This window comes from Callospermophilus lateralis, chromosome 19, assembly GCF_048772815.1.
Source record: "Callospermophilus lateralis isolate mCalLat2 chromosome 19, mCalLat2.hap1, whole genome shotgun sequence".
In the NCBI taxonomy this organism is placed as follows: domain Eukaryota; kingdom Metazoa; phylum Chordata; class Mammalia; order Rodentia; family Sciuridae; genus Callospermophilus; species Callospermophilus lateralis.
Window position 1 is genome coordinate 14,345,088 of NC_135323.1, and position 24,211 is coordinate 14,369,298.

Sequence of the window (24,211 nt, forward strand, 5' to 3'; positions counted from 1 at the left end):
GGCGGCGGTGGCAGAGGCGGCCGCAGCGCCTGGTGCTCGGTTCGTCGCTTCTCGGGCGTTTCCGAGACTTCGGGGTAGTGGGAGTGGTTTTAGGCGGAGAAGCCGCTAGGGAGCGCCCCCTTCCGTCTTTGCCAGCGGGCCGGCGGCGTGGTCGGCGTTAGGGAGCCGTTTGGAATCCGGCCTCCGGAGGCGGACGGTTGGTGCGCGCGGTGGTGGGCGATTCCGCGGGAAGGGGAGTCGCGTTGGCACCCTGGGTACCGAGGGTCGACGGGGAAAACGCTGTAAAGTGGGGAACGAGGGGCGCCTCGAGTCCCAGGAAATGGGGTCGTCGGAGTTTGTCAGATGTAGCTTGTCTTTCCCCACAGAATCATGGAGCCAGAGAAGGAGAAGACCGGGAGGCTCCCCAGGAAGGGCAGGAAGAGGAGACGGGTCCCCAACAAGCTGATCAGGACCCCCGAGGCGAGGATATCCCGTTCCGATCCCGTGGACAGGCAGCCCGAGCCCAAGGTGAGCAAAGGGAAGCCTACAGACCCCTCACTCCAGCCTCCTTCGGAGTCTGGAACCGGGATCCGCCTCACCCTCCCGGTTGCCTTTGCTGAGTGGGCTCTGCTCATCGGTAAAGTGAGAATAATATTGTGCTGCTTTCCACTTTTGGGGACTGTTCTTTAAAACTGGCATCGTGCCTGGCACACATACTTAACTGAGGTCTTCAGGATGCCAGGAGGCTTTCGAAGTTCTGGGAATAGCCTCGTGCACAGAAACACACAATTGGAATTGTGCTCCTGCAGTTCGCATTCCAGTAGGGGAATAATGATGACAGCCAAACGTACTTCATTCAGACTCTTCGTTGACCCATAGATCTCTACCTTAACCTCATACATTTGGTTAGCAATATTTATCAAAAGATCTACATGCTCTATTTGACTAGGAATTTATCTTGAAAATTTTTAGGTAAGTGTTATCAATATGGAATTTTTTTTTCAGATAGATAATAATTGTTAGGGATTTTTAGATAACAAGCTATTCATTAAATGATAGGGAAAGATTCATTATATTAAATGGTAGGGGATGGATAGTAAAAAGATGAATAGAATTGGGGCCTTGTAGTCTGTATTCTAATTGTTCTATTACCTGTTCATTTCTTTATTATAAAATGAGAAGTGTAGTACTTAACGTGTTTAATCATTGAATTCAATTGTTTAAGTGTTCAGAACTATATCTGGCTAATAGCAGATGCTCAATATTAGCTTAAGGCCATGGGAGAAAATTTAGCAATAACTAGTTATTTACTTATGTCACATAGACTTAATATGCTGCACTAGCAATCTCATGGATAGAATTATACTTTATTCACTTACAGCAAAGTAAGACTTGGAAAAATTAAAACACTTGTCCAAGATTATAGAACTTGATATTTGAACTCTGGTAGTATGATTCCCAAGGTTTGAATTCCTGACTCCTACACTCAATTATACTTTCCAGACAAAAAAATGAGTCGTACACATGGATTTCATATTTATCTATTGTGTTTCTATTATCTATTACTTATCTCTTATTTTCTGAGTCTTTAATAACAACCATGACAACCATGAACTAGTTTGATAACCAGATACAAGTGCAAAGTTTTCTTAAGGAGATGGGAGATTCATTGAACTTCCTGTTGGCTGACTGCTTAGCTTAGTATGATCTAGTTGCTATGTCCTTTCCCTCACACTGCCATAACTGCAACATGCAATCTTGGCCCCAGTCAAACCATACTACCTTTTTGGACACAATATTCTGTCCAACGCCACAGACATTTTATTTTCAAGGCCCAGCCCTAGTGCTTTTCTGTCACTGAAACTTTTGGTCCCATATTTGTAATAACACTTCCTCATGCTGTGTTGTAATTACCTGTCATATTTTTTTCCTTAGTGGGATGGACTCCTTGAGAGCATGAAGTATTTTATTCATCCTAATATTTTTAGAACATAACCAAGTGTAATTCAGGTTCTATAACAATGTTTATTAAATATGATAATAATATCACAGCTTATTTCAGGGCTTTATTTTTAATTAGAATTCCTAGTTATGATTGTAAAACTGAGAAACTAGAAAATGTTTATTTGCCTGCTTTATTGCCATTCTTGATCATCATGATTTTCTATGCCCCTTTGCAGAGAGCCCGATTGGCTAGCATTTTAATTGCTGAAAACTGTGAAGTAACCCATGAACAGCTATGTGAGTTGCTGAAGTATGCAGTTCTGGGTAAACCCGATATTGAGAAACCCAGGTATGAGATGTATATAGATCAGCGGTCTCAAACTAGTATCTAAAGGGCCATGTCTGGCTTACCAACATCTGTTATTCTGTGTATCCTCATCATATTATTTTTAGTAATGGCTGCCATCAGTTAAATTAGAAATTTCTAAAATCAAGATTTTTGATGTCTTTAAAAAACTAAAAAAATCTAGCAACTGACCCTGTCTCTCCATTTTGCAAGTATTTGTCAAAGCTGAGTAATGTTTTGTTGAGGTATGTATGCTCCAGTGTCCCATCTGACCTGCTTCCCTTCGATATTTTATTTCTTTCCCCATGGTGTAGACCCATAGAAATAACCTGATGATATGTTAGTAGTTCCAATCAGTCATTTTGTTTTATGAATAAAGAGCAAAGAGAATTTTACTATTCTGATAGTCAATGCTATTATTATCTTATGACTTATTATCTTTTGAAAATTGCTTTTATACCAACAAATTATATACCAAATTAATTTTATACCAATAAAATTAAAAATTTTAAATACCTACATTTCACTGGGGAAGGTTGTTACAAATTGGCTGGATAGTTCAAAAGCCATCTTCCTTATCAACAAACTGTACTATAAGTTTGTCAATTTATCTAAAATTGAATTTCTGGAAGCCAGTCATTAAAACCAGATTACTTGGTTTAGGAGGGGCTGCACATAGGTTGAGTTCTTGGGATGAGTCTTTATAAAATGAGCTTTGTTCTGGTTTAAAGCAAATCTTAATGGGATAGTGAATTTAAAGCATTGTGTTTCCAATGGTATTTTACTTGAATGAAACAAATATTTGTCTTAAGAGATCTTTGAGTTCTCTGTAATAATGACTTCCAATTCCAGGAAGTCAGTGGGTGATAAAAAATTCCATTAGCTATCCCTGTTAATTTTTTCATACTTCCCTTCAGTATACCTGAAACTGTCTTAGAGTATCACTCTGAGCTGTATTGATTTGATTTTTTTAATAGGTGGTGCCAGCTTCTTTACCAAAGCCAACTGAAGAGAATAGTGGTTGTCATCCTTCAAGGGATGAGTCAGCTACACTTCTACAGGTTCTATTTGGAGTTTGGATTTCTCCGAAAAGCCTTCAAACACGTAAGTTAAGAAAACTTTGTATTAGAGGGGGTGAGTTAGGTCATATCATTTTAAGACTATTACATGTATCTGAAAACATGCCTCATGACCACCTAACAAATGGCAGGGAATATACAGAGTTAGAGGCCTCATGTTAATGATATTAGATTTCTCTCTGATTTTCTTACACTTATTTATAAATTATAGTCTGTATCTTCCAGATTGATATTGTCCTATTTAATTTGGGGTATGTTATTTTCAGATTATAAAGTTTATATAAAATCTTTATTTTTTACCTCTTTAAAATTGGGCCCCCCTAGAAGGGTATGCAGAACTGAATAGCAGCTGTCATCTTGAAAAGGCATGTTCTCTATTTTTCCATAGCTGCCTCCATTGCCTAGTGGCTTCTTTTATCCATTTACTTCTGAAGGTGTTTGGTTAACTCTAATTTAATCTCCCAGAGTCTCTGTTATATATTAAATTCTATATTAATCATACTGTATTTCTCACTTTTAATTGTACAATAATCCTATAAGAGTTTTTAATCCCTGTTTTTTACCTAAGAAACTGAGTAACTTGATCAAGTTACAGCTATAAAAAATGAAGGTTAAACTTAGGGCTAGAGCTCTCACCCTCTTTATCCTATTATCTGTTTTCACTACCTTAAATGCTGTTCAGTGAAATAATAAATATTGAAGAGCTTTGAAAATACAAAAATGTGTACATTTGTATAATATTTGTCTTTTTTTTTTTTTTTTAAAGGTGTAACATGAAAGACAAAATTTCCAGCAGGTGGTTATTAATACTAATGTGGCTTTGTTTACCAAGTCACTTCCATATTAAGGAAATGGATTTTATTTTACAGTGCAAACAGTTAAGGTCTAGACCTTTCATTGCACTGTGCTAACAAAGTTCTAGATCATTCATACTATTTCAACTGCTCTCAAACATTTTTATAAAAATCTTAATTTCAGAAATTCCGCTTGCCTCCTCCATCATCTAATTTTCTAGCTGATATTATTGGACTACAAAATAAAGAAACAGCTGGATATCTGCCTAAGACCATCGAAGGTATGACTATGACTCTGTTTATCAAGTGTATTAATGCAGGCAACAAAAATGAATTTTGATTAGCTGAGTCAGAAGGCTTTTTTAGGAAAAAAATGGGCAGGTACGTAGGGCGGTTATACATAGAAACCACTGCAAGGGTCATAGCTCAGAAACTTTAGCTAAGGATACTCGGATATCACTAACACTGGAGTCTTAAGAATTACTGTGAATAATTTCTGAACCATGACTGGATCTTTGTACTAGCATACAGGGGAAGAGGAAGATTTTGCCTTTAATGTTGGGAACACTTACTAATACTATTTGAGTGATGAATGGGAAATATAGATGCTCCTAGTTCCAGCAAGAGCTATAAACTCAGCAATTAAAGTTTCTTGAAAGTATATATTATCCATAGTAGCTGTGTTTCAAGATGTGGATTGTATCTTGCCAGCAAGTTAAGCTAACTCTGTTTTGGGGGGATGGAGGTGAGTGGAAGGATAGAATAGAACTTATTTGAGCATACATACAGTAAAAATAAATATTGTCCAGTTACATTTTATGTGTTCAAAAATAATTAAATAATGTATAATTGCACTGAAGGAACATGAAAAAAAGTGAAGAATAACCAGCGATTCCTTCACATGTCCTTAAGAACAGTGCTTCCTATTATCCTTCATCTCAACAGCTTTAATTTTCTACCTTTCCTTTGTTTCCTTCTCCGACAGATGCCCATATCTAATTTGAAGCTGTGTCTGATTTAAAATACACTGTATTTTAAATATCTTTCAATAAATCATGAGTCATCATGATTTTAGGCTCAAATTAAAATCTTAATTTGAAAGAAAAAATAGAAAAAAGAAATTTGAAGAATAGCAACTGGGAATGTTGAGGGGGCTAGGAGGTAGAGATGAAGCTGGAGAGGCAGGGTAATGCCATGTCCTATAGGTTTACTTATCAGTCTTCATGGATGATTTCTTCATAGATGATTTCTGTAATCTCTAGATTTTCGTCTACCTGATGGACATTGTTAATGGATATTCCATTGTCCCCCCAAATTTTTTATAGGTAAAAAATTTTTCTCATCCCCAAACAATGGGCTCCTGTCTTTAAGTCCTATCTCCTCTTGGTACACTTCTTGAAGACACCAGTCTTGAATTTTAGAATTACATTTTTTGTTTTTGTTTTTATAGCTCCCTGTCCCCCAGCCTGCATGGCTTATTCCCTTATTAAATCTGTATTCAGATGTCTCTTTATCAGAGACCTTATGACAAACAGTTTTCATGCCTTGCTAATCCTTATCGCCTCCCCTCCTATACTTCACTCTATTTGTTATCCCCACCTGATGTATTAAATATTTAATATTTATTTAATACATCTTCCCCACTAGCATTTAAGTTCAATAAGAGATTTTGTTGGTATTGTTCCTTGGAATTCTTGGTGTCTACAGCAATGCTGAGCATGTAATAAACAGTTATAAGTATTTTGTTGACTGAATTATTGTCACCATTCTGTACCAGTTTTTCTTGTATTTATGTCTAGTCCTTTTCCACTATCCCTTCTAGCATCTTGCTCTAGACCTGAGTCATAGTTTTTTTCCCCAACAAAGCTTTTTCTAGTTTCTTTCTACTGCATTTTTTCCACAAATATTGGAGGTTGATCTTTCTTAAATTATTATGTTGCTTCCCTTCTCAAGAATTTTCTATTGCTCCCAGTTACTTACTGAATGACCAGAGGTCAAACTTTTGGGCCTGGCATGCACATGTGATGGTCTTTCTTTCATCATTTTCATTCAGTCTTAGTTCTTACACTCCACTCTCATGTAGATCTTTTCTTCTTAGTGGTCTAGTCACTGCCAAGCCAAGTTATATATATTTCTGTCTTACCTAGAATGTCTTTTTCTGCTTATGACACTTTGGCTCTAAGAGCTGTTCTCCATCCCTTTCATAACATCAACTTATGTGTTTTCTTTTGTCTTCTAATTGGTCAAGTCTCTATATTTTCTAGTTAAAATTTTTAAGACAGGAAGTCCATTAGCATTGCTAAAATGTCCCATTTTAGCATGTTTTCCCCAAGGAATATCTATAGACTATTGGTTATTCTTTACATTAGTTCTTCTTGAGCCAGGTCCACATCCTTAACCCAAACACTGATAGCTTCTAATTAAGGAGTAGGATGGTGCTACTGGAGTAGATAGCTATAGTAGATGACCGTTTGAGTAGATGGAGTAGATTTGCTAAAATGGACTATTGTGTAGGCACTATAACATACAGGACTAACACCAGTATCAGAATTCTGCCTTTTCCACTTAGGACTCGGCTTCTATCTTTTCCTCTCTTGAACTCTGACCACTTGAGCCTAAAGCTCATTCTTTTTCTTTTATAGCCTTCATTTTTATATTTCATTGGGATTTATTCTCTTTGTATTATTACAACTGTATTAGATAGCAGCTGCCCTTGAAAGCTGGGGCTGGGTCTTCAACAATGTTAGGATGCATGTCTTAAGGTTCTTAGACATCCTAACATACATTCTGTTGTATTTCTTTGTTTTAGGATCTTTACCGTCTGCCATTACAAAACCTAACATCAACCTGCAGAATGACCCTATCATTCAAAAGTATGGCTCTAAAAAAGTGGGCTTGCTCCGATGCCTTCTGACAGAGGAGGAAATGAAAACATTTAACTTTCCGTTACAAGGTTGGCTTAGACGTAATCTAATGTTGGTAACAGTTTATTTAAGTACTGTTGCTGAAAGTTCATTTTTCTGGCTACTTTCCAAATGGGAGATTTTTACTTTTTCATATTTTACAAGAAAATATTTGAAGTGCATTGTTTCTCAAATTAAGGGATATAAACCATGATTGGTAAAGTGATTATTTAAGATAGTGTATGAAAATGATTTTAAATAACATTAAATATTTAATATTTATTGCCTTTCATTCTTTCTCATTCCATATTCTTTCATTCCTTCTCAGTATGTCTTTAACATTTTTCTTTTTTTTTTTAAAGAGGAGAGAGATAATTTTTTTTTGAATTTTTTAATATTTATTTTTTAGTTTACAGTGGACACAACATCTTTGTTTGTATGTGGTGCTGAGGATCGAACCCGGGCCGCACGCATGCCAGGCAAGCACGCTACCGCTTGAGCCACATCCCCAGCCCATATTTATTTTTCAGTTTTCGGTGGACACAACATCTTTATTTGGTTTTTATGTGGTGCTGAGGATCGAACTCAGTGTCCCGCGCATGCCAGGCGAGCGCAACCTCTTGAGCCACATCCCCAGCACTGTCTTTAGCATTTTTCTAATACCTAATGTCTCATTTCTTTAATAGAGTAGGACTAGGCTCAGAATCTTGGTCAGTTACATAGGACTAGGTCAGTTGGTGTATAAAAGGTGCATAGCATGTTGTTTGTTTAGTAATTTTTTGGCATTAATGCCATTGATGTATAGATGAGTAGCAAGTATAATGCCTCTCAGATTTGGGGTTGCCTTTTCTGGGCTAAACCATATTTTGATTTCTTAAAATTATTTAATATAGAGAAGGTGCCTAGGAAATATATTTGATATTTTGTTTGCCTGGATGAATCTAGAGTGATGTTTACCATTTCTAGTCTTTGTGTGTGTGTGTGTGTGTGTGTGTGTGTGTGTGTATGCTTATATTGGAGATTGAACCTTTGGGTACTTTACCACTGAGCTACATTCCTCAGTCAATTCTCCCTTTTTAAAATTTTGAGACAGGGGTCTGGCTAAGTTGAGGATGGCATTGAACTTAAGAATCCTCCTGGGGCTGGGGATATGGCTCAGTTGGTAGAGTTCTTATCTTTCATGGACAAGGCCCTGAGTTTAGGTCCCAGCACCACAAAAATCCTCCTGTCTTAACCTCTTGGGTCACTAGCAGTACAGGCTTGGCCCTCTGCACCTCACTACCATCTCTATTTCTAAAGGCAAATATTATTTTTCCTGATAGGTTCTCCTGACTGTGAAAACTTTATAACTACCAAATGTAATGGATCTGTAACAGATAACAGCCCTCTCTTTGGGCTTGACTGTGAAATGGTAAGTACTCTTTGGTTTTTTTGAGCTAGAATATTGGAAACTGGAAGTTAGTATAAGACAGTTTCTAATAGACTAGTGAATGAATGCATTTAGTTCCAGATATTCAGTTTAAATAGCTGAAAATCGGCCCTTTTATGTATATTTTAGGAAATGTGAATCTGTGAAAAATAGATATGTAAGTTTTTCAGCTAGTTGCTTTGTTTAGGTAAGTCTTTACACATTATTTAGAGGTTTACACCTGTCATTTGAACAGGTATTTTATTGTTGTTGCTATGAAAACTCTGCCTTAATATTTTGGTTTGGTTCAGATTTACACGTTGAAGATTAGAAGTAGGATTTTCCTGCTTTAGCACTGTCTGTTTTGGTTTGCCTAATTTTAGTAACTCCTTTCAAAATGCATCTTTCAGTACTCAGGAACATTTATGTTCTTTAATTCTTAGAGTAGCTAACAGGTAATATTTTGGAGTCTTGACACGATCAAGACGTGTGTCTTTGTCTTTGCTGTTGGTGTCTGTATCTCCTTGAACAAGTCCTCTAACCTCTCTTAGCCTCAGCTTCTCTCTTTGAAGTTGGGATTTTTTAAAAAAGCTACCTCATAAACTATCTGAGTTGGGCACAGTGGGGCATGCCTCCAATGGCAGCTTCTCGTGAGGTGAGGCAGGAAGATTGCAAGGTTAAGGCGAGCCTGGGCAATTTAGCAAAACTATCTTTAAAAAAAAAAATGCTGGGGATGTAGTAAAAGTGCCCCTGGGTTCAATCTCCAGTACCACACATACACAAAATAAGCTATTAGTTATACTTACCACAATACTAGATATAATATACTTTCCATAAATAGTAGATATAGTTACTATTTCTATTCATCTTCCTTGAGAACATCATTTCCCAGAGAAATTGTACTTTACTGCTTATTACATTCAGTGACCTGCCTAGCTTTAATTTTATTCATCCTGGATCCTCTAGTATACATCTTGCCACTGCTGCAGGGACCCTGATGGTTGAGGCTAGGTGGCAGTTGTGAATGAGAGGAAGCAATAGCTTTTATAGTTCAGCAGCCTGACTGTTCTGATTTTTCAGTGCATCACATCCAAGGGGCGAGAACTAACACGCATCTCACTGGTTGCTGAAGGAGGATCATGTCTTATGGATGAATTGGTCAAACCTGATGACAAGATTATAGACTACGTCACCTGGTATTTTTCATTTTTATTTGAGCTTTCTTAGAGCTGTCAAACTAGATAGAATGGAATAAGACTTAATAGGAAAGGCTCATAGCTTCTGTTTACATAGATTTTATCTCCTTATCTAATATCAGAAAAGTTTGGGCAATACCTTGATATTTTAATATTGAAGTTTCACATACAGTTAATGGGTAATGTTTTTGCCCTTCTCGTCCTCTAATATTCTTGTGATGTTGTCAGCAAAATATTATCTTCCTTATCCTAGAATCCCCAGTTCTCTTCATTATCTAGTAACTGCCAAACAACTAGAGGGAGCTTTGCTTTCTGGTAAGACCTGAAAATCTGAAGACAACATCTGGCAGTCAAGTAATCTTACTACTTAATCTGCCTTGAACCCTCATAAAAAAACTATTATTTTTCCATAAAAGATGTTGAGGCTCAAAATTTTAGTCTTTTTCCAAAGATTAGCATGTAATTTCAGAATGTACTCAATAGTAATTAGGCAAAGAAAAAGTCATTGAAACATTACTGTTTCCATCCTTTAAGATATAGATTTTTGCTTACTTAGGCATAGAGAGACCATGAGACATGATAGTTATATAGACTGTCCCATTAACAAAGATGTATGCACAAGCACATTTGTCATAATATTGCAAAATATGGGAATATATAAAAGTAAAGGTTTAATTCTAATAAGTCATGCATATAATGGAATACACTTAAAAGGATAAAAGGATGTGTTATGTGAAACTTATGATATATTTAAAGTGACAAGCATGTTATAAAGCAGTACATGAGTTATGATTGCATTTTTGTAAATTATATTCATGAATAAATATGGAAGGATATTTACTAAAATGTAAATAGTGATAACCTCTAATGGGATTATGGCTAACTGTTAATTTTCTCTACTTATTTGTATTTGCAACCTTTTGTACCTTGAACACAGGAAAATGTTTATTCTTTTTAAAGACTTTTTGGGGAGAAAAATTTGTTAATATTTTGGCCTGTCTCTTTCTATATTTATTGAAAGCTATTCAGGAATCACGAAGAAGATGCTTAACCCAGTGAAGACAAAATTGAAAGATGTTCAGAGGCAGTTAAAAGCACTGCTTCCTCCTGATGCGGTGTTAGTAGGTCATTCCTTAGACCTTGATCTCCGAGCATTGAAAGTGCGTATGTGATTTCAGGACATTGTCTATTATAAATGCATGCTCTGCTTCATCTCTAATCCAATGCATTGCTCTTCCCCCAACCCAATGGTTTTTGCCTTTAGCATAAGATGCTACTCATTCTATTCCTTTTTCTTCTCAGATGATTCATCCATATGTTATTGATACCTCATTGCTTTATGCCAGAGAGCAGGGCAGAAGATTCAAGCTAAAGTTCTTAGCCAAAGCTATTTTGGGGTATGTTTATTTTACCTATTGCAATATTGTCTTGATAAATTACACACAAGTTAGCATAACATTTGATAGTACATATATTACAAAATTCAAGGTCTCTCTTCTCCCTTTTACTTTGTAAATATTATTCCTTTCATTTCTTTTGGTACCAGGGATTGAACCCAGGGGTGCTTAACCATTGAGCCACACCCCCCAACCCTTTTCTGTAGAGACAGATTTTCTTAGGGCCTCACTGAATTGCTAAGGCTGTCTTTGAACTCAAGATCCTCCTATCTCAGCCTCCTGAGTCACTGAGTCACTGCCACCACACCTGACTCCTTTCATTTCATATGAAATGCAAAAATTATGGAGACTGGACTTATAATCAGTTGAGGTGGCTTGATGGGTAGAGCCAGACAGGCAATAACATAAAAGTTAGCCAAATTTTCAAAATATCACTTACATTCTGTGTGTCAATATATGTAGAAAGATGTTTGATATAACATGGTTCAAAATAGCATTTCCAGCTTCTTTTTTTTTCTATCTGAAATAATGAACATTTTGATTAAAAAAAATGGTTGCATCTGTGCTAATGTGGAAACCCCTCTTATGAAGTTACCTAGCACAAGCCAGGCATGGTGGCACATGCCTATAATTCCAGCAGCTTGGGAAGGAGTAGTTTGAGGCTAGCTTAGTGAGGCCCTATCTAAAAATAAAAAGTACTGGGAATATAGCTCAGTGGTACAATAATAAGTAGCACAAAAAAAAAAAAAAATAAAGAAATTACTTAGAATAAAATGGTGTTGCAGAGGAAGGCATTGATAGGATGTGGATGTGCATATAGACACTTGAATGTAAATAAAGTTTCTGAAAAATTCTGGAAAAATTTCTGGAAAACAGTTGCTTTGTCTAAGAAATGAGAAAAGGGACTGCTGGCCAAGGAGTAGATTAGACTTTTTGTTGGGTAGCCTTTTGTCCAGATGATACGCTTGGTATGAAACAAAGCTGCATCTCCAGCGCCTCTCTCAGGGTTGGAGGGTTAGTCGGAATGAAATATTCCCAGGTATGTCAATTTTATCTTGACTTTCCAGGAAGGATATTCAGTGCTTGGAAAGAAATGGTCATGATGCCACAGAGGATGCTACAGCGACCCTTGAATTAGCTCAGTATTTTCTCAAGTATGGCCCAAAGAAGGTTAGTATCTTTGATCAGTGTGTTTGCCTTTCTTAAAATTATGGGACTGGATCAAACAACCATATACCATCTATTTATATACATTTCTTTCTAAATAAATAAATATGTGTGATTGAGCTGAGCATGTATTTGGAATTAAAACCCATATCACTAGGATAATGCAGTGGTAAAATAAAGTATATAGTCTCTGAAGTTGTGCTTACTTGTTTTTTAAATACAGGCTCTACAGTATCTAGTTGTATCATGTTGGCAGTTTGTCCGAACAGCTTGTCTCTAGATTTCTAAGTTGGGAATACACAATTCTCTGGGATGTTGATGAGGGAAATGAGAGACAGTGTATAAACATCTTAGCACCGTGTCTTGAATATATTAAGCACCATGTTGTTGTCAGTGACTGTTGTAACCGATGCTAATAATTACAAAATAAGTCTGTCAGATTTCTGATCTATTCAAATGGAATGTGGGATGTATACTGTTTTAATGTCACTGTATATAGATTAGAATAACATAAGAGACATTGAAGAGAATAGTTTCTTAGAGAATTATAGTGCATTCTAAACTATAATTTACACAATAACTTCCATTGTGACTGTCATGCAATAAATTGTAATCCATGTAAAACAGTAACTTAATAGTATTCTATGTCACTGTGGTATAAAGTCATTCTAAAAGATCTTATTTGGGCTCATAAATGTAATAGTCATCATTCACTGAGCTCTTACTAAGTCCACTATTCTAAAATGCCTTAGAGACATTATCTTAATTAATCCTCACAGCAACCCAGTGAGACAAATTATTCCAGTGTCATACAGTAGCATTCTGAAGTTTTAAAAAATTAAATAACTGGCTGGTGGAACCAGAATTCAAACCAGGACTTTAAGCTTTTAAAGCATGTCTGCTTTTTACCAGGGTTCAATAAACTTTATTTTTCATAAAGGCCAGATAATAAATATTGTAGACTTCGTCTCTATCACAGTTAGACTCAACTTGCTGTTATGGTGCAAAAGTAACTATACACAGTGAATAGACAGTGGGCCCAGCTGTGATCCAGTATAATATGACTAGATTTGACATGAGGGCTAGCCCCTCCCTGAACCACCTCAACATGGGTTTCGAGAGCTTGATGGTCTCAAGACTCCTTATCTTTAAAGAGCTTTTGTTTGTGGATCATATATCAATACTTACCATGTTAGAAATTAAATATGAGAAAAATATCTTTAATACTTATTTATATTCAATAGAAATAGAAATATGAATAGAAAATACCATAAGTAAAAAATATCAAGAGAAAATAGCATTTTCAAAAATTAGTGGGAAAATGTTTTACATATTTTGCAAATCTTTAATATCAGTGGAATACAGGTAGGTTTTCATTTCTGTGTCAATATTCAGTCTGTTGAGTTGTGCATTTGAAGAAAGGAAGACCTCTTAAACTCATTCTTGCAGGGTCTCTGGAACCCCAAGGATTCTCAGACCACATTTGGAGAATGTGCTTGATTTCTAGTAAAAATTATATTTCACTAAGGAAATCTGAACTGTTTGTTCAGTTAATAATAACATTCCAATATTGTTTCATTCATTTTGACAAATGCATCATACTAATTTATTACTAATAGGTAAAAATGGTCATAGGTGCCAGTGAACTCTGTACTTTTTCATTTTTATTTAAATCATAATTCTAAGTAATTTTTTAATTGTATATTTTTAGCATCATAATTGCCAGGTAGACTCCCATTTTATGGAAAAAGAATAAAAATTAATTAGGGTAGATTTTTCATGTTTGTTCATTAAACTAATGAGACTTTTTTTTCCTAATGTTGCTATAAAAGCCAATCTTATTAATTCCAAAAGGTGCATGTCATTTAATATTGGTGACTGGTAACAGATTGCCATTCTTGACTGCACAGCCAGAAACCATCTGGTAACTATTGAAGCCAACCCAAGATTAGCAGTGGCAAAGCCTGGTCAAAATAAACAGAACAAAGCTTGAGTTGGTTTTGGTGTTGTATTTCTTTTAACCTCAAATGCTTTGCAAGAAATTAAAATTTATCACGTTGTTTTCTTTTAGATTGCAGAAATCAATCTGGAGGAGCTATGGAGAGACCAAGAAATAAGAAATATAAGAGAAAAGTTTCAGCACACATACAAAAGGTGATGTTTTTCCAGTTCTAGACAAGAGCAAAGGCAGATGAAGAATCTAATTTATAAGTTTCTGAATCTAGGGGCTAGTATAAAATTAATTGACTAAATTTACAAAATAATAAGACTAGTACATTGAACTAAATAGCATTGGAGATGATAGACTTGTTGGTATTTTGGTTGGAAGACTCACTCTACAACCTTGATATATATCACACATTAGGAAAAACAAAATAGACACAAAGGATTTGACTCCTGCCAATAAATAATGTGTAAGATCCTTAGGATTGGGCCCAAACCTTGATAGAAGGCTTGGAGTGTCTTGTCTTTCTTCCCTCCCTCCCTTCCTGTAGAGCAACACTGTCCAATTCTGTTTTCTGCAATGATGAAAGTGTTCTATACGTGTGATACCTAGGGTGGTAACCATTAATCTCATGTGACTAGTGCATTTGAAAAACTAAATTTTTAATGGTAGTTAAATTTGAATATATGTTGCTAAGAGATGTGTAGGTATAAAGAATGTCAGGATATGGAAAACAATTATTCCTTTCTGCCTCTTTACAGTGTTTTGAAATGTTTAGATTCAGTTGATCAGAAGCTCCTTTTTTTATCCCGAGAGACAGATAATATTGAACTCCCTTCTAAAAATTGTGAAACTATTAAGTGCCTTTCAAATAAAGAGGTGAGTGACTTCTTGTGCCTTCATAGGTTGCATTCAGAGCACCGTCCTAGAGCCACAGTAGAGTGGGTATGAGGCTCATACCTCACCTAGGCTCTGCTGTTTTCTGCAGGTCTTTGAGCAGGCCAGAAGGCAAGTCGACTTCCACCCATTCAGTATTGTTCAGTTCTCTTTTGAGCCTTTTTCACCTCTCCTCACTGAGGAAATGAACAAAAGGGTAAGTAGATGGGTTCTGTTAAACAATAGTTTTAATAAAGGAAAGTAATGCAAGCCTTTTATGACAGATTTTTTTTTTCACTGTTTTGTGACTTTTTTTTTCATTAAAACCATTGTATATCTTATTTTCTCATTTTTAAAGGATGCATAGTTTTTTACTATATGGTATACCTGTTATTGACAGTATTATGGTGCTTTAATAAATTTTCCTGTTAGAAATAATGTTGAACTGAAAATCCTTGTAAATAAAATCTTGTATATTTGCCAAGTATTTAGGTCAAAAAAATTTGAGGTGGAATTATACCATGTTTTGACTCAAATTTTATTTCTCTTTCCATATCCACCTTTTCCTTATATTCTGTTATTTTCATATAGATGCGGATCAAGTGGACAGAGATGTCAACTATCTATGCTGGGCCATTTAGCAAAGATTGTAACTTAAGGGCTCTGAAGAGGCTATTTAAGAGCTTTGGCCCAGTTCGTACAATGACTCTTGTTCTTGAAACACATCAGGTAAGGAAATGAGAAAATTCATATTTTTATCTTCTAGATCAGTATTAGAAATTCAGATGATTTCTGGAACCATGCAGATAACATATTAGTGAAGTGAACTTGATTATCTTCAACTGTCTGGTAGGAGCGAGCAGTTGTTGACCTGTAAGAATGTATGCCTTGCATTGCCTGATTTTCTGATTTGGAGTCTGTTCTTTTTGGTTTTGTTTTGGGAATTGAGAAATATGTGAATTTTCATGTTGGCTCCAAATTTCTTAAAAATTATGTAGCTGGACAGAAAATGTCTGGTTGGATGTAGCCTGTGAGCCTTCTAACTGTGCTCAGTTTTAAATGACAAAGTGCCCTTTCAGAAAGAACTATGACTTCTATATATCTTGAAGTATCAACTGTAAGGTAGACTCATAGCTAGAAAAAATATCTATCTTTAAGTATAGAAGAGCTTTAATACGCACACGAGAATTTGGCACTGCTCTATACCAGGATTTACAAAGAACATTCTTTTCTAACAGTGGATTGATTTAAGATCTATTGATGTGACCTCATTATTATTTTTTTTTTTTAAGCAGCAAAGAGGTGTTTATTTTGAGCTAGCTCGGTCCTCTGCACACACAGCAACTGGTGACGCTGAGAGGCAGTAACCTCATTATTTTGTGGAGTAAAAAATAATTACACACCTACAGTTAGTTTCTAGACAATTTACACTAATTATTTTATTTCCTTACATTCTATTTTTTTGTTTTGTTTTGTTTAAAGTGTTGGGGGGGCTGGGGTTGTAGTTCAGTGGTAGAGTGCTTGCCTAACACATGTGAGACACTGGGTTCAGTCCTCAGCACCACATAAAAATAAATAAATAAAATAAAGGTATTGTATCCATCTATAACTGAAAAAAAATAAAACTAACGATTAAGTTTCCATCTTCATTTTCATATCGGTATTATTTAATGAGTACAAATTGAGGGTGATATCTGAAGTAATAATATTCTGAATAAGTGCATTATGTAGAGATATGGAAGAAACCATGAAAAGAATTAAAAGATATAGTATAATACTATTAATCTATAGAATAACATGCAGTGAGTTTAATGGAGCTCTCCAGAAAGAGGAGCTAGGTAGCTGAGGAAAGGGGTTAGATAATGACTTCACTGTAAATTTTTTATATCTTTGGAATTTGGAACCAGGCAACATTAAACTGCTACATTAATAACAATTGAAAGATATAAAAACCTCAGTTGATCTAAAGAGTCCCAAATACTCAAATGTGCTTTTCCCAAATCTACCTTATTTCTTTTCTGTGATTAAAAATACATTTAAAGATGGACTGGGGGATATATAGTCTTTTCTAGAGGCTTTTTTTTTTTTTTGGCAAATTATAACATGAGATTTACCTTTTAACCTTTAACTTTTTCATCATTCCAAATAATAATTCCTTATTATCCCCTCCCCAATCCCGTAGTAACCTCAGCTTATTTCTGTAAAATTCTATGAATTTTATCCCTCAATATGTGTCATAAATGGAATCATACATTATTTGATCTTGTGTGTCTGGCTTATTTCACTTAGTATGATGCCTGGGTTCATTCATACATTAGAACTTCATTCCTTTATAAGACTAAGTACCACTATGTGTGTACCATATTTTGTTTGTACAAGTATCTCTTCAACTCTATGTACTTGGTTCTTTTTGCATATACACATAAATGGAATTGATGAATTATGTGGTAATCCTGTTTAATATTTTGAGGAACCACCAAACTATTTCCCACAGAAGCTACATCATTTTCCATTTCCACCAGCAAAGAACAAGGGTTTTAATTTCTCCATGCATTTCCCTAATGATTAATGATGTTGAATATCATTGGCTATTTGTAGATCTTTAGAGATGTATCTATAGAGGTATTTGCCCATTTTTAAATTGGGTTGTTTTTGTTGTGGAGTTCTTAGTAAATTCTGGATACTAGTTCTTTATTAGATGTGTGATTTGCAAATATTTTCTCCCCTTCTGTGTGTTGCCTTTTGACACTGTGCATCGAGTGTCCTTTGCATAAAAGTTTTGAATTTTATTGAAGTCCAGTATATTTTTTCTTTGATTGCCTTTGGTGTCATCTTTGCGAGATCATTGCCAAAAGCAATATTGTAAAGAGTTTTATGGGGGAAGTGCTTTTTCTCCATGATGATGCTACAGCTTAGATAATCACAAAGATTTAGGTACTCTTGAGTCAACAAATAGAAAAGCAGATGGAACACGTGGTCTAGACTTTGGAAGAATTTAGCCTGTCTAAGCTTATAAGAAGACTACCTGTCTAAAGTCAAGCTAATAAAACAAATTGGAACCTCTGCATGTGAACTTTAATGAATTTAGTGATTTATAATGTTATGAAAAGTAAGTTGTAATAAGGAATTTGTTAGTGCTTTCCCCGTACAACCCAGGGCAGTGGGCTTTGAGTTCAAATGGTAAATAACGATTAGTCATTGTCCAAGAACCAATTCCTGGACCATCTGTAGTCACCAGCTGTCTAGCCCAGTATAGCAAGGGCCTTCATTCTGATGGTTTTGGCCACTGTAGTTCAGGTCCTTTTCCCAACTCTTTCTCTAGCAGTTTGTGCTGAAAAGCAATAGTGAAGAAAACTTGTCTTTCTGCAGCCTCATCTCTATATACGGTATGAAGTCCTGGAAGCTGCCCAGCTAGCCATAGAGTCCTTGAATGGTGTTCTGGTAGAAGGTGTATACATAAAGGTAAGATGGTCAGAGAAAGCTGAAAGCAGCCCCTGCATTTAGGCCTGACCTAGCACAGCCTGTATCTTATAGTGCCTCATGACATACAAAATGTCCTAGAGAGACCCAGGCATGAGACTCTGATGGAGAGTCTTTAGCAACTCTGTAGCCCCCTTACAGATTAGGAAGCTACAAGACTAAATTATTTATATGTAACAGGCTCAAAAGTGAAAGTGGTGATTCTCTACCACTAATACCACGTTTTCTTGGTTAGGTACAGAGACCTGTGACAGAACTCACTCTGGATTGTGACACACTTGTTAATGAGCTGGAACAAGATTCTGAGAACCGAGATACTATTTATCTGTCTGGAGTTAGTCAAAATTTCTTAGGACATCTTCAGGAATTGCCAAATCTCTTTTTTGGCCTGGAAGCTGTGATCGTGCCTACAGATCCTAAAAGCGGAAGACAGAAAAAATATTGTTTCCTGAGTAAGTCTATTCCACCAAATGTAAACGTGAAGGAGGAGATTGGGGATGGTGGTGACCTCTGGAGGTCAGACAGGGGAAAGTTTTACCAAATAAGCCTTCCTAGGATAAACCAAGACCTGAGCTCCTAATTCTGTCCCTCCCCGTCGTTCCCACCCCTGGGCTGCAGCCAGGCTCCAGCTTGCACACTGATCAACTTTCTTGGATCTTAGTAACAGAATATTGGGGGGGATTGTTCTTGCTTTCAGAATTCAAAACTTTTGGCAATGCCCAGAGGGCCCTCCATATCCTAACAGGCAAGGACTGGAAGCTGAAAGGCAGGCATGCCCTAACCCCCAGGCACCTCCATGCATGGCTTAGGGGCTTACCACCTGAATCAAGAAGGCCCCCAGGTCTTAGAGTTAGACCTCCTCCCTCAGAGCAGGAGACCTTGCAGGTGAGTGAGAATGTTTGGGGTTAGAGGGGGAAGGCAGCTACTTTGGCTCTGGACCTTGGACCTACATGTTCCTGGAGATTAGTCAGGATAGTCCTACTCAGTGATATTTGATCCATTACTTTTTTTCCTACTTTGACCCATCCTATGTCACTTTTAAGCTTCTTGTAGCCCTAGCCAAATCTGATTTCTCATACTGTGTTCCCTTCCATAACTGCTAAAATCAGGTTTTTAGCCTTTGAAGGTGGCTTTCTAGAGGGGCTTGAGGGACTGAGGTGGGTGGCCAGAGAGTTGGACAACTCTTATTGAGGGTTTCCCAAACTGTACACACACAAAATAAGTTTTGATAGTTGTGGATAGATTTTTTTGCTTTCTCGCTTATGTCAACTTGCTTTTCTAACAGTTAACTAAAGTATATGACCACATTAAACTTCAAGTAGTATTACTTACACAAGGCTAAGAAGGAGTTTCCTCTGTTTAAAGGAAAACATAAGAGGCACGTAAGAGGGGAAAGAGGAGAATGAGTGAAGCTTGGGAAACCCTGTCCTAGTCTAATCTCCCACACTTAGCAGATGATAAATGGAGGCAAAAGCTGGTAAGTGACTTGCCCAAAGTCACAAAGATATTAATCATAAAGGCCTCCTCAGTGACATGGCTACCATAGCTTGGGGTCCTTAGTGGAGGAAAGGATAGCACCTCTTATTTCTATAAGGAGGTTCTAAACCAGCCCGAAGGCCCACAGATGGGCTCCAGTTTCAGTGGGATCTGTCCAGAACCTATATAGGGATTTCATGGCCTTAGAGCCTGAGGAAGTATTATATCCCCTCCAAAGGTGGATAATGTGTATTCTGACTAAGTGTTGACACATGGCTTTAATCCCAGAATTTAAAGGCGGACCACCCAAAGATAGCAGCCTGGCGTTGGAGTCGGAAGATTGGAAGGCTCTACCAAAGCCTGAGCCCAGGTACCCTTTGTGTCATCCTCCTGCCAGGAACCACTAGGTAAGGACTGATGGATTTTCCCTTATGCCTATGGCCCTTAGGCTTAAGTTGTTCTTGGAGAAAGGCCTTTTGATAATTTCCAGACACATAATAATGAGTCATCTCTTAATTCTCAACAGTTCTAAGAGATAGGAATTATATTCCCTATTTACATTGATATGGTTTTATGTTAATTACATACACATAGTGGTTCCTCAAGACAGATCATCCAGTTTAAAACTAGAGGTCTTGGGTCCTGTAGTCTCCCTGGATTAAGAAGTAGCTGCCTAACTTTAGAAAAAATGTCCAGATGTCCTAGGATAAGCCCCAGGATCAAGTGTGATCAGGGCCTACCCTCCTCACATACCAGTGTGCTCTTTCCTTCCCTGCTCTTTCCCCCATTGTCATCCTTTTAAGAGAAAGTAGGGCCCATTTGGCTAATTCTAAGCCCAAGAAACACTGGAATAGAAATAAGACTTTTGGTCCAGTTCCAGTTCATCTCAATCCTTCCCACAAGTGACCAAGCCACTTTTTCCCATTGTGGGTTTCAATTTCTATTCTAAAATGAGTGATTTGGAGTAAATCAGTGTTTTTGGTTTTTGTTTGTTTTGTTTTTTAAACTATAAACCTTTTTTTTTTAAAAAAAAAAAAAAAAGAAAGAAAGAAAGAAAAGAAATTGATGTTAAATCCTAAAGTAAAGATCAGCAGTTTTGGAATGAGTGAATGGATGGATGAATGAGTAAATGTATAGAGTAAGAAGGGAAAGAGGATTGTTTTTTGGAGTACTTTTAAAATTATCAAAGTGTGTTATTAAGTCCCTTTAAGATTGTGACATTCTGTGAGATTCATTTCCTGTCGTAAAATCCTTAAAACACATGTACTTACTGGTGAGATGTCTTCCTTCTGGGCTAACTTAAGAGTAAGAGACTAGGACTGCGATTGTGACTCAGAGGTAGAGCGCTTGCCTAGCATGTGCAAGACTCTGGGTCAATCCTCAGCACCACATAAAGATTGTGTCCAACTACAACTAAATATTAAAAAAAAAAAAATACTAAAAAGTGACCAAAAGCTGCCAATAAAGCTTAAGAGCAAAGGCTCTGGGGGAACACACAGACCTGCCCTTAGAAAGCTCCTCAAGTAGAATAGAGGAGTAGTCTTTATGTTCCCAAGTAGAATACTTATATTTCAATCTCCATTTAGTAGGAAATCTAAGTCAAGGGTGGCTGAAAGCATTCTTCTTGCAAAAATAGTCTTCTAGATATTCCACAGAATGTGAAGGCTTGGGAAAGGAGTATTAGGGTCAGGGAGTAAAGGCTTAGGTTCTAAGATGAATTTGATAAGTCAGGAGAGTAATACCTTCTTTGAAGTAGCAAATTCTACTATAAGAAAACCCAAGTTACAACTTTCTTTTAAAAGTCACACTCTGATTTCTGTAGTAGCAATATGCATTTCCCTAAACTGTCTGTTTGCTGTGACTGACCTCTCCAGGCATCATCTGAGCAGCTGCCAGTGGACACCTTAGGAAACCAAGTGCTCAGGAAAAACAGACAATAGGTTTCTTCAGCCAGAGGCCTGACTCAGCTCTTAATCCTAGTTGTTTCTGAAATAATCTTTGCTGTAATTTATCAGACCCTTTAAAAGAGGCTATCTATATACACTTTTGGTTGAAATTCTCTTCTAAACAAAGAGAAAGTTTCTGCTTAAACGACTTACCTAAGGCCATACAATTAGCAAATATATGGGATTTGAGATCAGAGTGACTCTTTTGCCCTCAGAGCTTCACTCCATCATCCCCTGAAGGCTAGTGCTTGGCAGCTTAAGGTCAGACATCAGGGGAAGAGAATATTGCCTTTATTCATTTTACTTACATCTGCTTTGTGACAGAGCTCTTGGCCTTCTAACAGTTCTATGAATATTCATGACAGTGGCAGGGAACTAACAGCCTTTGGATAGCTCCTAAATTATAAGTGCTGTGCTCAGTATTTTACAACATACTTTATTAATAGTTTTTCAAACCATGATTGGTATAAAGTAGGTGTTATAAAATACTTTAAGTAAAATTAACAACATATTAACAGCCACTTAGGTTTCTGAAGATAGATTTCCATTTTTGAAATCCTGGTTCTTAATAGCTGTATGACTTGAGCAGGTGTCTTTGAGCCTTTCTTTGAAAAATGGAAGTTACAGTCGTACTTACATCAATGAGCTGTTTTGAGGATTTAATGAGACAAGTGCTCAGAACAATCCTTGGCATGTAATATGTGCTTAAGTGTATCTGGCTTTTATTTGTGATTCTCACAGAAGCCCTGTGAGATAGTAATTTAAATATTGTAGAGCTTTATAGTTGAAAAACTGAGTTTTGGTTGAGATGTTTCTCCTAAGTGGCAAAGCTAGGCCTCTTGGCTAGTCAGTGTTCTTGCGTTGAATCATCTTTAGCAGGCAGCTTTCCATAAATTTATCTGCTTCTTGCCCCATGACATGCACACATAGTCTGAAACTTGACCCTTTCCAGCCTAGGAGACTCAACCCTATTGATCAAACTTGTCTTCATTCCTCATTTATTGCAGCCCTCATGGATCTCTATCTGGCCTCGGACTCATGGGAATAAAAGATGATGAGGAGGAAAGCACCACCCCAAGCATGGGTTTGTGAGTCTGCTCACCACTTGCCGTTTCTTATCCTTCCTGGGCAATGGTGGAGAAGACGGTCAGGCTGCAGCTTCTCCAAAGACTGCTGGGCCTTTTCATTCAGTGGACAGCTCTGTGTGGGAAGTTGGTGTACCAGCTAATAGGTCTAATCCATTTACATGGCATGCACAAGTTTTCAATAAATGCCTAAAATTCAAGCCTTCTTCATCTTAAGACAGGGTGAGGGAGGAAACTAGCTTATTTTCTCTTTGTGAGTTTGTTCCACTCTCACAAAGTTTTGTATATAGGTCACAAAACCAGCCAGTTATGCAGTTCAAGAAAGTTGATATATCTGACGCAAATTTCTGTAAGGCAAACTGTTTTCACCTTGGCAAGTGTTATAAAATTGAAGGAGAAAGGCTGAATGGGAAAATCTCACGTTCACCACCATGGTTTTAGCTTTGCCAGTCTTGGAAACCCACTTCTAATTCCCATGTTTGGAAATCTCTCCTTCAGAATGTGGTTGCAATGCCACCTTTTACCAGTAGGTGCCTGTATCACACCACTTTTCCTTGGTTATTGGGCTCTTCAAATTCAGTAAAACCAGAGCTCAGCTTAACAACTCTGATAACATTCTATATAGGGAAGAACATGGGGCAAAGGCACACAATTCCAAACTGGTAGAGAGATTAATGGTTTTCCAGAAAAGGTATAATATGAAGCACATCAAAAGTACCAGGGATTGAACCCAGGAGTGCTTAAACACAAAATCACACCCCACACCCCAAGTCTTTTGTTTTGACACAGGGTCTCACTAATTTGCTGAGGCTGGCCTTGAACCTGTAATATTGTGAATCTGTAGTCACTGAGATTACAGATTTGTACCCCCACACCTGACCAAAGTGCCTAACTTTGAATCCCAGCTTTTTGTTGAACTTATAAGTTATTTAGCATCTGTGTTTGGCATATTTAGTAATGGGATAGGTACCTTAGATTATTGTGAATGCAAATGAGATCATGCAGTGATAGTACTGTATATTATTTGATATGTGAAATGTAGAGGGCTACAGAATAGTATGTACAGTTTTGAGTCCGATTTTGTAGAGAAAATAATGTACAAAGCTATGTATAGGCTTGGAACCAAACTGGTTCTTATTTGATAAAAACTGGGCCTTATTTGACAAGATGTTTACAGTATTTTTTCTCTA

General features: G+C 36.9%; 1 protein-coding gene across 6 annotated transcripts; it reads left to right on the forward strand.

Annotated features, from left to right (window-relative positions):
• The first annotated feature begins 4 nt into the window (after window positions 1–4).
• On the forward strand, window positions 5–23,172 carry Rexo5 (RNA exonuclease 5). 6 transcript variants are annotated; one of them, XM_076840793.2, is made up of 20 exons: window positions 5–39; window positions 366–507; window positions 2,160–2,272; window positions 3,247–3,373; window positions 4,327–4,423; window positions 6,952–7,095; window positions 8,368–8,456; window positions 9,534–9,649; window positions 10,671–10,809; window positions 10,952–11,046; window positions 12,114–12,216; window positions 14,285–14,367; window positions 14,920–15,037; window positions 15,147–15,251; window positions 15,626–15,763; window positions 18,404–18,496; window positions 18,750–18,966; window positions 19,212–19,399; window positions 20,279–20,397; window positions 22,944–23,172. In XM_076840793.2, the coding sequence occupies exons 2-20, from the start codon at window positions 370–372 to the stop codon at window positions 23,026–23,028; spliced, it is 2,307 nt and encodes a 768-aa protein (XP_076696908.2). In that variant the 5' UTR covers window positions 5–39; window positions 366–369; the 3' UTR covers window positions 23,029–23,172. The 6 variants fall into 6 exon arrangements, with proteins under 6 accessions (XP_076696908.2, XP_076696905.2, XP_076696909.2 ...); XM_076840790.2 differs by lacking the exon at window positions 5–39 and adding an exon at window positions 128–196; XM_076840794.2 differs by lacking the exon at window positions 5–39 and adding an exon at window positions 128–196 and having other exon boundaries at window positions 18,756–18,966.
• Window positions 23,173–24,211: the final 1,039 nt, after the last annotated feature.

Coding starts and splice junctions, on each gene's coding strand:
- Rexo5 (XM_076840793.2), top strand. CDS start 370: ATGGAGCCAGAGAAGGAGAAGACCGGGAGGCTCCCCAGGAAGGGCAGG. Junction 7,096..8,367: donor ATTTAACTTTCCGTTACAAG/GTTGGCTTAGAC, acceptor TTTTCCTGATAG/GTTCTCCTGACTGTGAAAAC. Junction 18,497..18,749: donor TAGAAGGTGTATACATAAAG/GTAAGATGGTCA, acceptor TTTCTTGGTTAG/GTACAGAGACCTGTGACAGA.